Source organism: Mizuhopecten yessoensis, unplaced genomic scaffold (genome assembly GCF_002113885.1).
Source record: "Mizuhopecten yessoensis strain PY_sf001 unplaced genomic scaffold, ASM211388v2 scaffold11179, whole genome shotgun sequence".
NCBI classification, from domain to species: domain Eukaryota; kingdom Metazoa; phylum Mollusca; class Bivalvia; order Pectinida; family Pectinidae; genus Mizuhopecten; species Mizuhopecten yessoensis.
This window is the reverse complement of record NW_018408919.1, coordinates 248,826-263,571: the sequence shown is the minus strand read 5'-3', so window position 1 is coordinate 263,571 and position 14,746 is coordinate 248,826. Positions and strand designations below refer to the sequence as shown.

General features: G+C 34.2%; 1 protein-coding gene across 1 annotated transcript; it reads right to left on the bottom strand.

The window, feature by feature from the left end:
- Positions 1–536: 536 nt before the first annotated feature.
- Positions 537–13,929, bottom strand: LOC110440311. Its single transcript, XM_021483296.1, has 9 exons — positions 13,749–13,929; positions 11,435–11,600; positions 10,165–10,265; positions 7,923–8,051; positions 7,417–7,593; positions 6,013–6,131; positions 4,653–4,776; positions 4,196–4,204; positions 537–3,873 (listed from the first exon to the last, which is right to left on the bottom strand). Exons 1-9 carry the CDS (start codon positions 13,831–13,833, stop codon positions 3,251–3,253), a joined length of 1,533 nt encoding a protein of 510 aa, XP_021338971.1. The 5' UTR covers positions 13,834–13,929; the 3' UTR covers positions 537–3,250.
- Positions 13,930–14,746: the final 817 nt, after the last annotated feature.

Sequence of the window (14,746 nt, the reverse complement as noted above, 5' to 3'; positions counted from 1 at the left end):
CTCTTTATCCTTCGTATTTTTCTTTATACGGCATTTGAATACAATAAATGGCAAAATGTATCTTCTATCAGCAGACCAAACAGGCTGTCCATAGGCTTATTAAGACCCAGAGGTATTTTTGGGGAACTCTTCAACTTTTGTCATCTTATATGTTTTCTTATTTTCATTATTTCCCGGCATGCAATGTCTTTATACAAATTAAACCTTTAACTTGCTGGCTATTATTCAAAATGCAGACAAAACATGTATTAAGCTGGCTTTCAAATAAGAAACAATTCATGAAGAAATGTATAAGATTTTATATTATATTTGTGTACTAACAATGCTTTTACCAAATGATTTTGATTAAGATCTACCTGAAAGGTCAGAGAGAAGACGACAAAGATAATCAATTAGTTCAATACATTCTATAGCCGTAATGCGATGGAAACGGTGCCTTTAGTGGGACAAGCTCATCAATCGATAATGGCGAAGATAGTGTCTTTATGATCGGTCAAAATGAAATAAACAAGCAAAAGACAGAGTACTTAGCGCTTTCGTCCATTTATTGGTTCATCAGGTAAATAATTTTATTATGTCGTCATGCTTAATTTACATATTTTTAGAACGGTCATCTATTTATATTTATAATGTTACACAAATATGTAAACAGTGCCATTTGCTTTATAAACGTGGCCCGCGAACAGTATATATCATTGTCCGCCGTTGTAAGCCAATCTATATTTGGATATTATCTAAATAAAAAAATGGAGTCTGTGAGGTTGGGGGTTGGGCTTGGTTAATTGCAAAGTGGGCTGGTGGGGATTGGGCATTTGCAACCCCAGTCTCCTACTACTTGCAGTCCTATTATTAAATGTGTTATCATAAGCGAGCAATTCACCATATATGAAGGGGTCTAATTTGTTATAATAACTAACTCAAACGTGAAGTATTTCCTCATTTTCCAAAGAAATTGTCCGTCAATAAAAGCAAACGTGTGTCTCAAAAGAAATTTTGATATGTTTTCATTAGGTTACCACATACTCTGTACAGAAATAGACGCTTTCGTTCTTTTCCCCTTGTTTTGTGATTCATTAAGAGGGGAGACATTGTAGTTAATAAGAGTTAACTAGTTCGAATGTCTTTAGAGAATCATTTTCATATAAATGAGCTTCGTACAAGTAATCAAATAAAAGAGAACGGCGAAAAATTTGCAGAAATGGCGTTCGAAATTTTATCAGGCCATGTAAGCATCTAAACCACATTAAGGATACCTGTCCCAATGCAGACAAAACACTGGAGACTTCCACTGTAGTTTTTGTACATACAGTAGCCTCCCCTTAATTTCGTTTTGAATATACTGTAGCGCAACTAGACCAAGAATTTTCTGTTGACTAGGTAGCCCAGCTGGTTAAATAAGCATTTGTTGATTTATTAATAAAACTTTTTTTTTTTGTATATTTATTTTATCTTTTTAGTTTTTCATAAATATCCCGCAAGGTGCAGTTTTTACTCCAAATATGATTCATCATCATGCCGGAAAAAGCAGGTTCCAATTGATATGAACAGTTTTGGCAGTGGTACAGGGTTTCTTTTAATTCTTACGGATAAACTCACATTAGTTTATTTCCATGCTTTGGTTTTTTATACCACTTGAACTTTTTTAAAAAGCTACAAGTTTCGCATTATCGTTGATCCAATTCAGTTTAAAAGAAGCAGCCGTTCTCATGTTGATAGGTTGTGGTCTGCAAAATTTTCATAATGAACTTTAAAAAAGGTTATATCGTCACAATGAGACGCCACTGAGGGACAAATTTCTTGAATCGTGCGTTGAAAGTATATAATATAACTCATTCTTTTGCTTCTTTTTTTTTTTTGTCTTTTATCTTTTAACATTTAAGTTATAGTTTGGTGTGTTTCTGTATATTTCAATGTCCATTTTGTGTGTACTTCCAATGACTTAAATTGCCAATGGGCCGTGAAACTAATTAATGCTGAAAAATACCATCATACAAACTTCATGAAGTCAGATAATATAAATATAGGAATATAATTTATTAACAATAAACCAATAATACAATGACAATTTGAAACAGATATAAAGCATTTAGATTTGTATACCGCGGAATGTTAATGGTTAAAACACATTTGAGTTTGAGATTCAGCAAAAGTTATCGTTTATAAGGCTTCTGTAGGATCCTTGTCCCACTGCGCTCAGTCTCGTTCAACCTGATTCTTGTTGTCTGTGCAAGCGCTAAGCCGGAAAGAGAAGTGATCAAGCGTCTGGTTGAACGAGACTACACTCCACTGTGTTTTTTTGTTATATACAGTAACCTCCCCTTAACCTCCGCTAGGATATATCTGTAAGCAGAGTTGGGACAGGTAACTTCTGTTGACCACGTAGCTCAATCGGTTAGAGCAATAGTCTGAAATCCAGGGTTCGAATGCCGGTGTAGCCTTGCTGCATTCTTAAACACCCAGACATTAATTATGTTTACTTCATCTTTAATATTTCTCATAAAAGTCCTGCAGTGTTTGGGTTTCTTTTCAGAAAGATTTATAATACTATAATATTGCATGTAAAAGCGGTTTCCAATGTGTAGCTACAGTTTCTGGCTTTAGCAGGGGATCCTTAAGAAAGCCCTCGGAGAGTGAGTTTTCCGAATTTGTCTGGATGAAGCCAATTTCAGTACATATGAAATAGATACTATGGAAAATTTAAGGGTTTAAATTCAATGAGAAACATATGTTAAACCTACGTAAAGCACTTTTAAAATATGATTACAAATAATAAAAAATGTTCAAATGATCTGGTAAATAAGTTTAACATTGTTTAAAACATCTTCATGTGTAGCATCAAAAAGCTATATTTACTCCTCATAATTAAGTTCACAGTTGAGTATTAAAAAACTGATTGTAACTTTTTGTCAGTACGTATTGTTATTTGGTGTTTGTTTACATTGGCATGCTTCTTTTTCATAATTGATATTGGCAGATAAAACGCAGCGTTCTCCAAATCTTCATTTCTAAACTTAACAGAAATGAAATACCGGGTATAGGGATATAAAAACATATCTAATATTGTAATATAATGTACATAATAAACGTTCTACCCATAACATATTTCATTCCCATGGTTTCGTTAGTATCAGAAAACGTCTTGATATTGTAAAGTTTGAACTGCTTGAATATCATATTTTTCGTGAAGTCAATCGTGCAGATACCATTAATCAATCTGAATTTTCATCGTCAATTTCATGAACGTATTTTTTTATAGGGCAACGTCTGTCCCTTCCCCGTCCACTTCCGCTATTCGTGTCGGCTCCGGAGTTTCGCCCCCTACTTCACTATACACCGGCAGACTAACTTGATCCGGGTCTTTCTCTGCCTCGTGCAGACTCTTTAGTTCCGGTTCCAGTTCTTGGTTTGTGACATTTACTTCCGGATAAGGTTCAAATTGTTTGACATTTTGATCCACCTCATTGATGTCCATGTACTCGTCATTCAGCCCCGGGGTGGCGGGGGCTATAGTAATCCTCTCTGCTTCTAATAGCCCGGGGGTCGTGGCACACAAAGTGATACCCCCATCATCATCCTGTATTGGAGACGGGCCAAAACGACAAATCGCAATTTCACTGACCGTAGGGTAGGGCGAATTGGTTGCAAACATACCGTCTCTACTAAAAGCAGAATTTACTCTGTCAAACGTGTTCATTGGTGGAGATTTGATTGGCTCCACCCCTGGTGTCACGTACTTAACCTTCCATTTCTTGTAGCATCCGACAGCAATGGCAGAGGCGATACACGCGAGGATAATGAATGACACCAGAACGACGGCGACAATAGTCCCTGCGCTCTGTATAGACTCATCTTCAGTTGATGACGTCACCGGAACTGATTGGTGGAAAAATCAACGAAAATTTAAACAACAACAATGTAACATATATTAGAAAATGGGAAGCTGTTTTATTGTACGATGTATGATGTTCAAAATAATTGCATTTTTGTTTCGAAAAATGGATTTGTTATTTTATACAATGTCTTATTATTTTACTGTGATTAAGTTTGTTTCAACATAAACAACAGCAATTTTTTATGAAAGTTCAAGTTACTGGTACCTTGATTTTCTTTTAGATAGTAAAACGAAAGCACTCATTTTAGTGAGTTTATTTGAATCAATATTTGAGGAAGGTATGTACAGTAATAAAGAACTTACCACAGGTTTCTGTAATAAACAGATAGAATATAAGTTAAGCATGTACAGATATATATATATATATATATATATATATATATATTTGATGTATTACTGAGGAATTAGATTAATTCACATATTAAAAAGGAAATATTATATTACTGCTTATTTTGCGTCAACATATAGAAATGAGAATGCTGACAATACGTATAACAGTTCAGTGAATTCTTCGCTAATTTTTACCGCAGTTAACTAGAATTATTAGCTATCCCTTGCTTGATTATTATCAGTAACAGTATTTTTTAAAAGAAGAAGAAATTCACAAATTCACAAAATCTCCTCTCCGGTAGGACCATCTATTCTTACGAAGATACAAGATATATCACAAATGGTAATGTTGAAAGTCGATTAATTAATTAACTTCGTGCTAACGTCACAGGATTATGCGTACCTACGTCATAGATTTATGTGTACTTACCACTGGAGACGAGCTCAAGAGTAGCTCCTGCTGAATCGACACTGGTGGAAGTTTGTAAGTAGTGACAGCCCCGTGGATACTGTGTCATGTAGACACGGGAGTCATTGGCTGATAATGATGCTGCCTAGCAATAAAAAAGAGAAAACATGGACTTATATCACCCAATGTGAAATACACAGTGAAATCTTAGCCCAAGGGTAAGATTTTTAAATTGATGCACGTGATTTGCCGAGCGCTAAACTTCAATATAATGTTATCCAGAAGATTGAGAATTCGCCTTTTGCACCATACAGTAGTGATTGAGTAGTTTTTGTCACACTTTCCTAAAGTGAAAATTACTTGTAATGGTGACTGTGAAACATTTGTTAATGTCTAATATCATTTGTTAATAAAACATACCATTTATATGTGGACGGAAGGGAGGCAACTCAGTTTGTTTGTAAATTTTCGTCTTGTTCTTGGATTTTTAATAATACTCTCTCCCCCCCCCCCCCCCCCCCCCCCCTAAATTATTAATTTTTAAGATGTTTCAAAATAGACATAAATAAATTACATTACCTATTTCATAAAGAGTACACAAATGAACGAAAACATTATAACGTGTACATGTAGGTCAAGTGTCGTAAATATCTAAAGTGGCTAAATTTCTCAAATAAGAAATATTTCATCTCACATTTGCCAACCTTTCGGCCTTCAACAGCTCGCTGATTAAAACCTGTTCATGAAAAACAACAAGAGAATACCGAATATTCGAACTAACATTCGATCAAACCAGGGCAAAACATGGATGATACAGGGATGATAAGACCAGGTGTTCCGGAAGTGTAAACGTCTTCTGCTTCATCGACGACATCCGTCATACAAATAAGTAAAATCCAATCGATGTCACGTCCTCGCATCATGAACTCGGATAGTGACAACAAACCACAAAGCTATCGAATGAGCATAATAAAAAAACATCGACCATCATATCCCACAAAAACATAGCATATCTTCGTGCGAGATCCTGATGGCGACCATACGACTTGTCCATAGTCCCCATCGACCTGCATCTTTGCAAACCCTGTGTTGTAAGATCGTAAGTCAGCAGTCGACGCCATTACGGAAGTCATAATATTCGAAGCAAGCTCTTGAGTACCAAATCAACTGCGACATGTAAACACCTGGGGTAGGGGAAGCCGGGATGTCATTATCAGGAAAGGGAAAGTTCACGGTTAGAATGCCATGAGACGATGCATATCCCGTACACTACGTAAGCATTTCTTGTGTTAAACTTCATGATAGGTTGTGCTTAAATAGGTTGAATCAACATCTGAACAGAAAGAAAATCAAGTAATTAAGACGAACATTGCCTACTTACATAACAGGTGAATCTATAATAGGTGCTCTCGTCCGGGTCGGTGGTATCTGTGTTGATGGCGAGAGTAAATACCTCATCACCGGACTCCTCGTAGTAAACGCACGTGAGTTTTCCCTCCTCTAAAATACAATGAAACGCGTTTTTATATCAATCAGGTCGACCATGGTTTCCTCTCTTGTATCACTGGATTTTACCACCCTTTATATAGAGATACTATAATATTCATCATAAGTATCAACCTCTGAAACCTCAAATGAGGGAGGTCTTCCTCATTCCACATTTCCAATGAGAGAGAAAGTGCTTGAAATGCAACTGATACTGCTTCGCTCGATTTCTCTTCCCCCTTTTCTGTGTCAAAATAACTCCAAAAACATTCTTTTGATTCAGACTCACCTGTTATGATCATTACACATACCCTGCAGTAACTAGCGGATCATTTGACCACAGGATGTAGATTTTGAGTTTGTGTGAGTTTGGAATTGATTGAGGGAGTTTTGAGGGAAATTGGTAAATTTCGGTCAAAATGAGGGATTTCCCCTCCTAATGAGGGAGGGTTGACAACTATGCATTCTTAGAAAATGAAGAAAAAAATGGTTTACACTATAGACGTTTGTGGTAATATCTACTATGGCTCATAAACAGCTTTCTTTGCTGTTGTCGGTCTTAACAACATTGGTTTACCGTAGGATCATTTATTTATTTTGCTTAACTTTTCCCGAAACCCCTAAACACCTTACTTTTATTAGTCAAACATTGTGTAAAACTGCGATTGTTAGAAGCGGTATGAAAGAAATGAGGCAAGTTTAAAGATCGTCTGTTATTGAGAATCTTGGATGGATTGGAAGAAACACATCTGAACTTGAGAAACAAGAATTTTGAGAATAATTTTGATCGCATTTAAACCTCAGACCTTAAAATTAAAGATATCCCCCTGTCCTTATACGTCGTTTTTGTATCTTACTGACTTTTTCACTATTACTATCGTATATTTTCCTTCTCAGTAGTAACATATACTCTGCACTACTTCTATACGCGACACTCGCCAATTAAGTATATCAATATGTTCTTGTTAGACTTGTCATATTGGCTAAGACAATTCTGAAAAGAAGGTTTCTGAATGAGTCTTCAACTCTGCTTAAGGCATTTTACTGTCATACTTTTAGAAACTAAATAAACGAAACGTACATATTTTAGCGGCAGCCTTATTTTAGCGCTTTCCGCGCTTGAAATACTGCGCTTAATTATGAACGCGCCAATTGCAGTTCATTTCTATTGTTCTTTATTGCATATTTTCTTGTTGCGCCAATTCATAAATGCGCTAATCTTTTAAAATTCGATAATGCGCTAAAATTTGAGTGCGCTAAAATAGGTACGTCAATAGTATGTGCGTATAACTTCACTCACGTGAATATCCTTGTACAACTGAGCATGCACTGTAATTGTAAGTCATTTCCGTGACGTCATCACAAACATCCAGTTCTGTTGAGCTGGTGCAGAGGTTTCCAGATCCTGTGTCGAAAGTGTAGTTAAACCTTCCGAGCAGAGAATTCGGACAGTTGATTTTTGCAACGGATAAACTTCCTATAAATAAATAAATAAGATGTGAATGGGCGAATCCGAAGAATTTTTCATCATATTTATCTAATGATACTTTATATATCTATATCTTTAAATTATTTATAGGCAATTAATTGTAAAAGTAAAGATATAAACACCATGGCGTTGTTAAATGTAGTTAATACGGATGGCGCTAAAACCTGCATTTATACAGATTGGCAGATTCGCTTACTGAAACATATTCACAATACAAAAAACGTCATGTCCTTGATACTCCTGTTTTTGGCAACATTATTTTTATCAATTTAAACTTGAAAAATTGACAAAACAAGCTTGTTATAACCCATACTTACCATTTTTGACGAACACCCCAAGCTGTCTGACGTTACGTGTCGACGAAAAGTCACAGTCGTTGCTGATAGAAAATGCATACCCACTGACTTTCAGTACCAATCTGTCGTTGGTTGTATTGGCTAATACAGCTACAAACAGATTCATGGTGCTACAATAGTTTTAAGATATTGTATGATAAATGTTCGGTTTTGGTCATTTTCTAAAACTATCCCAGTAAAACCAATGTTTTGTTATACATATTTTTTATTTATTTAACAGACAATTATTAAATCTTTTTGCCCCAAATGTTGGCGCGCAAGTGGTCTTAATGTGGGAGGAAACCGGAGTACCTGAAGAGAACCCGTGTGATCGGGCAGGTGACCCCATACCTTTTCACGTCCGACTGGGGAATCGAACCCTAACCACCTTGGTGAAAAGCATGCTTTTAGATATGTTCACTGTTGTTGTTTGATGTTGATTCACTTTATATTAAGTAGGACATAGCTACGAAAAGTGTTTTCTTTGTAATACCTTTAACCCTAGTCAACAATTTCAGTCAACGAACAGTGTTTTTTTTCAAATTTAACATTGTTTAAGATGGTAGTATAACAAGAGTCCAACGCTTACAACTGTGATACTATTTTCCATTCTTTTTAGATTTGTTTTGCTTTGTGTATTTGCTTGTTGTGGGGTGTTGTGTTTTTTCCGGTTTAAAAAAAAAACAAAACACGCACTTCTATGCCTTCTGAATTTGTCATTGGGGTATCGCTGATGAAAAAAACCCTGAACGCCCGATATCCCAACATTGGTTCTTTGCGTAATTTTAAAGATATCTGTATCGGTAATTAAAGTTTAGAAGACTCCAATTTCAAGTTTAAGTTTTATTTATTCACTCCGACACACTTACGTGTGTAACAAGAGGTCACATACATATAGTAAGTATGATACATGGCGTGTGATGTACACAATTACAACATTGTACATAGCATAGATACATATAGAAGTACACAAATAGTACAGAAATTAAGTTAATATTTTTTCAAGCTTTTCTATGAATTTACAAAGTTTTGTGTAAATTTTTACATTAAATATATTAAACAATCCTTGCATTTTTAATTGACTTGGATAAGTGAAATAATATTTTGGTATATATTTCTCTCTTAGACATTTAACTAAAACACTTTCACATATAAATAAGTAATGAAATTCATCTCCAATGTACAAATTACATAATGTACAGGTTCTTTCTTGACGAGGAATACCTAACCATCTTCCTTTTTCTATGGGTAAATGCATATTGCAAGAACGGAATTTACACATTATTTTCCTATCATTTGTATTAAGTTTAATTAAATATTTTTCTTGTTCAAACTTTGTCTTTAATATTGAATATGTTTGTCCTCTAGAGGAGTTAAGAATATTATCAAACCATTTCTGTATAAATTGATCCTTCAGTCTACTTTTCACAAGCCTCTTAATTTCGTCTTTTGAAAAAGAACATGTAGATTGATAGTACCACACATAGTTCAGGCCAGTTTGAGAAAAAATATCTTTAACATATGCGAGCCATTTAAATAACATAGTTCCATTTTCATGTAATGTATACATAAGCTTATAAATAGTACTTGATAACTTACTAGAGGTAATCAACTTATGCCAGAATACTATTATTCTACATTTAATTTCGATGTCTAGTGGGTATCTTCCAAGCTCACCATAAACAATGAAATTTGGTGTACTTTTTCTTACATTTAGTATATATTTACAAAATTGAAGATGGATTTTTTCTATAATATTTGTGTTTTCAAAACCCCATATTTCTGATGAATACAGAAGAACTGGCATAATTAATGAATCAAATATCTTCAATTGTAGATCAACTGGTAAAGATATGTTTCTCAATTTCTTATAGACAGCAAACACTGATTTCTGTGCTTGTTCAACAATTTTTTTCCTTGCTTTAAAGAAGCTACAACTAAAATTAAAGAATAATCCTAGATAGGTATACCCTTCCAGTATTTCTAATTCTACGTTACATAATGTAAAATGGGGAGTTCTTGCACATTTTCTTTTTGAAAAGATGACAATTTTAGTTTTTCCTGAATTGATAGTTAACTTCCAAGTATTACAGTATTGTTCAAATTCATTTAAAGCTAACTGTAAACCATCTGGTGTTTCTGAAAACAGGACAGTATCATCGGCATATAAGATAATGAATAGTTTGAGATTGAATAAAAGATGGAGTAGAACACGAATACATACGTAGAGCTGTGTAGTAGACGACTTTTTCCGAGTCCTGTGAGAACATGTCCAGACACAGGGCGATCTGCAGGGATACCCCGAGGTAGGTGAAGCTATTAGAGCTGGAAAACAGATGAGATCGCTGTAAAAGGCAGCAGTGGAAATATGTTTTAATAGCTGAAGTGAAATTGCGTTACCAGGCACTGTTTTCCTTTGTGATATGCTTTTGCAAATAATGGAATCTTACCCAGTGGTTCAGATTTCTCAATCAAGCCCTCAATGTAGAAACATGTTATTTTCTTCACCCCTTCAGTCCGCAAACAAAAGCACACGGATGGCGTATGAATATTGTCCTTATCTCAGACGCTTTTCATATATGTATTAATAGCTCAATACGCACCAACACGTAATTCTCAATTACATCCAAAATTTATTTGTTATTTAAGTTTTCAAAATGATCGTGTCTATTCTGTCTTATTCTGAATTATTTCATTAACAAGTTTGTAATACCTTAGGATAGAAAAGAAGAAAAATGGTTTGAACGGGAGACAAAGCAATGTTAGATTAGAGAAAAAATATTTAAACCAAACAACTTTATAAACCATATTACAGAGAAGGTCAACCAATAAGACATTACAAGGAAAGCAAACTGAATCTCAGGAGCGTTACTCATATTCTTAAATCAATCTTTTAATTGAATCTAGATTCCATATATATATATCAGTGAACATGATTAAATGTGTTTTGCATACTACATGCAAACTACTTCATGGTCTTTTTATTAAGGTTCTGTTTATACAATTACAGCCTCGGGAACTAGTGACTAAAAGTTATTAATTTTCTAAAAATAATACAATATTGAGAAAATTCAAACAAAAATGATAATATAAAATATATAGAAATATTTTCTGTAATTTTATTTTTTGTTATCTTAATTTTTGATGGATTCAATGAAATTTTACAAATTGATAGGCAATCTGCAACTTGCAGTAACGCTTGATATTATCATTTAAACATTAAAGTTATGCCATTTTAAGAGTTGTAAGAAACCTAAGACAGGTTTAAGTCGCATAATTTACAAAATGAAGGATTGCCTAATATTGCACATGTTATGGTTTCAAAGTGTTGATAAGGTTGAAATGGCATCTTTGTCATTGGCTTCGGTACGTTTGCATCCCTAAACCACATTACGAAACCATCATGTCCTTAGTAGTCTATATAAGGTAAACATCAAATGCACACGACCCCTTGTTCAGACATTTTCCAAAGACATGAATATATTGATACTAACACTCCGAGGTAGTGGTTGTCGGTGCTCTCAGTACACGTAAACGATTGGATGCCGAACGTTGAGACACCATACTTTGTGGTAAAGGCACTGGAGCTAAAGGTGACTTCTCCAAAATCACTGGAATACCATACACCATCGAAGACGCTTGGATAGGTACAGGTAGCACCTATAAACACATATCAAGTTAGCCTCATGTAACATAACTATAGAAGAAGAGCAATATCATTTTAAACATTAATAAATTCAATGAGGATTTTTGAACAACTAACATGAAAGCTTGGTGAGTATTGATTAGCAGACTTGTATACATTACAAGTTACATTTGCATGAAGAATTATGATTCTGGAAAGTACATCAGAGAATCAAAAGTGATGTGCAATTTTCCTAGTCGCGTTTTTTCCAAGCAGATATATATATATATACATATTTTGATAGGGGATGCCATGGTTGGGGAGCCCTGGAGTCGGCCCCTGAACAATATGAAACAACATCCATCAGTCAAAACAATAAATAAATAAATAGGAAAGGCAATGGGAAAATAAAATATTTGCGAATAGAGTACAGGACAAAAACACAAAACATACTTCTTTCACACCCTAACAAATTCCATATAGAACATAATATTACAAGCAAGGATAAACATAGCACGTCTAGTATACACAAAAAACATAATACACATACAAATACATCTACATATATACTCATACACACATACATGATACAGACACACAGACAGACTGACGACTACCCCGACAGGCAGACAGGCAGACAGACAGACAGACAGTACATACATACATGTATACATTGAGACAGACTTGCATACATTGAATCGGATGTATCATAATGCACGCATAATTTCGAGCAGTTAAGAAACAGTAATAAATACACTGTGCAAACAGTGTCAGATGTACATATATATATACACACATGTGTATGAATATTTCTATGACAAATGTTTGTGGTCATTCACATTGATATGGACATATACTGGCATCAATTTTCAAATAACATTTTATAACCGGTTTTTATACAGGTTTTTATGTCCACAAAAATAAACAAAAAAACAGCACACACATCCACTCACACCATAACATACCGGATATCTGCAGTTCTATTTTCATCAGATTACAATATTTCACCAAAGAATCAAGATGAAATTTAAATAATCATTTCAAGAGAAAGAGTATCAAATATATAAACAAAGATACAAAGATGTATGGATTGTGTTAACTTGTTTTTTCAATCTGTTAAAAAATATCTTTCCATTCAAACCATATTTGATCAAATTTTTCATTGTGTATATTTTTTGAGGCTGATTTTTTTTCGATGTTATATCGGAATGCTAGAAACTCAATCAAACCAACATTCTCTGTCTCTCCAAATAATACTGTTTCTAATCTAAAATCAATTAATTTATCTAAGTTGAGGTATATTTTGTTTTTCAAATCTTGCCAAAGTCTGAAAGAATGAGGACATTCCCAAAAAATATGTTCTATAGTTTCAATTTCTGTGTTACACATATTACAAAGGTTATTGTTCAAAACACCAATAGTTTTCAAGTAATTATTTCCTAGTGGCGTTACCATGACCAGTTAATGATTATATTTATGATAATGGAAGGGACTATTTACTGAAGGCGGAGGTGTACCAGATGCATTATATGTACTTGTGATATGTCAGGAGTAGTCTAGAATCTGTATGGTTTTAAAAGTTTAACCTCTCTAGCTAAAATATTTAAGTATACTCTCATTTATGAAGTGGTTAACGCGACTTCGAAAAATCGTTTAAAACAAGACACATGTCCATATCAAGACATCTTACATTTTTTGGAACAAAAGAAACTACCAATAATCGTCTCGTCCATTCCCGACATTTTTTCTGACATGATTGCTTTTTGATTAAATATAAACTCTTTCGAATGGTTTTACTAATGAAATATGGTTTGTATGTTTCTATTTAATGTAAGACTACAACAAAACGATTAAAGGCAATACCGTTTTTGAATTTCGTACTGAAAAGAAAACTTTGAAGTTTGATTCATATTTAAAATGCATACAAGGTTATTTACCTAGGACAATAAGTAAATATTTTATTGATACAAGCATACTATGATTGATCATCGCCGATCGCGGTTAGACATAATTATAATTAAGATGTAACAACCAAGGAGAAATGATTTTTACTAAACCTTTATCACTATATCTCAAACAATAACAAATGTCAGCGTATTGTAAATTTATAATCCATTTCACTTGAAATTGAACCAAATAATTTAAATAACAAAAGAAATAAAAAAGTAATTATAAAGATTTACCTGTGAAAGGGAGACAAACAGTGGTCAATAACAGAATGATCCCTACTGACCGACCCAGTCGGCTTAGCTCCCTAGGGACCGCCATATATGTAGCATAGCTCAGCCTCCCATCAGATTACGTCATGAAATTTGCTGTAATAGATGCAAAATTGTACAGAGATTCCTCTCTTTACATGGGTGCAACGAGTGAACGACACAGCTCTGGCTGTGACTATGGAGATTGGGATTAGCTTATGACCAACTCGTGGTAGACAGGGGCCACCGATGGGTTTATCTTATTTTTCGAAATAAGTATGATGCCTGCTTTTCTTTATATTTATTATCCCACGCAGTTGAATAAAACATCAAAAACATAATTAATGATTTCAATTAAAAAAAACACCAGAAACATCACATAGACTTAATACAGTAATTTTGGAAAAAGTTTGGTATGTGTTTCGCTATAGAACATTACAAGATTAATGAACGGTGATGCTTATCCGTTTACCTTAATCTTCTGGTACATGTATTTCTTTATCAATTCCAACGACCATGTATACATGTATACACCCAGCTATTAATGTAAGCTCTCTAACCATTACAATTACATGACTAGCCTTTTAACTAAGGATTATTGTAAAAATGGATTTTTCGTGGGATGGAAATGTTCGCGTATTCCCACGTTGAGTATATAAGCGCGAAGATATCAACGCGCAAATAAGTATTCATAGATAATAGATTAATAGAATATATAGTGTTCAAAACTATCGCCAACGATAAATTTCAGCTGATAGATTTTCAACTGAGATTTTCTTTTTTTGAATTAAGTTTATGTTTAGAAGTCTTCTAATGTTTTGGACCAAATGATAGATATATACTGTATACCGGGACATTTTCGCTGCAGATTAATTTTCGACCTCCGTAGTGAGGGCGAATTTATCATTACAGCGAATATAAGGAAATCATAATAAACATAGTAAATATATGTGAAGGGTGAAATTAACTCTAGGTGAACATTG

Bases quoted from the DNA above. Each gene is read 5' to 3' on its own strand.
- LOC110440311 (XM_021483296.1), bottom strand. From the start codon at position 13,833: ATGGCGGTCCCTAGGGAGCTAAGCCGACTGGGTCGGTCAGTAGGGATC. The intron at 8,052-10,164 runs GTATGTATTCGT...ATCTGTTTGTAG, and splicing joins CGTCTACTACACAGCTCTAC to CTGTATTAGCCAATACAACC. The intron at 7,594-7,922 runs GTAAGTATGGGT...ATTTATTTATAG, and splicing joins TGGGGTGTTCGTCAAAAATG to GAAGTTTATCCGTTGCAAAA.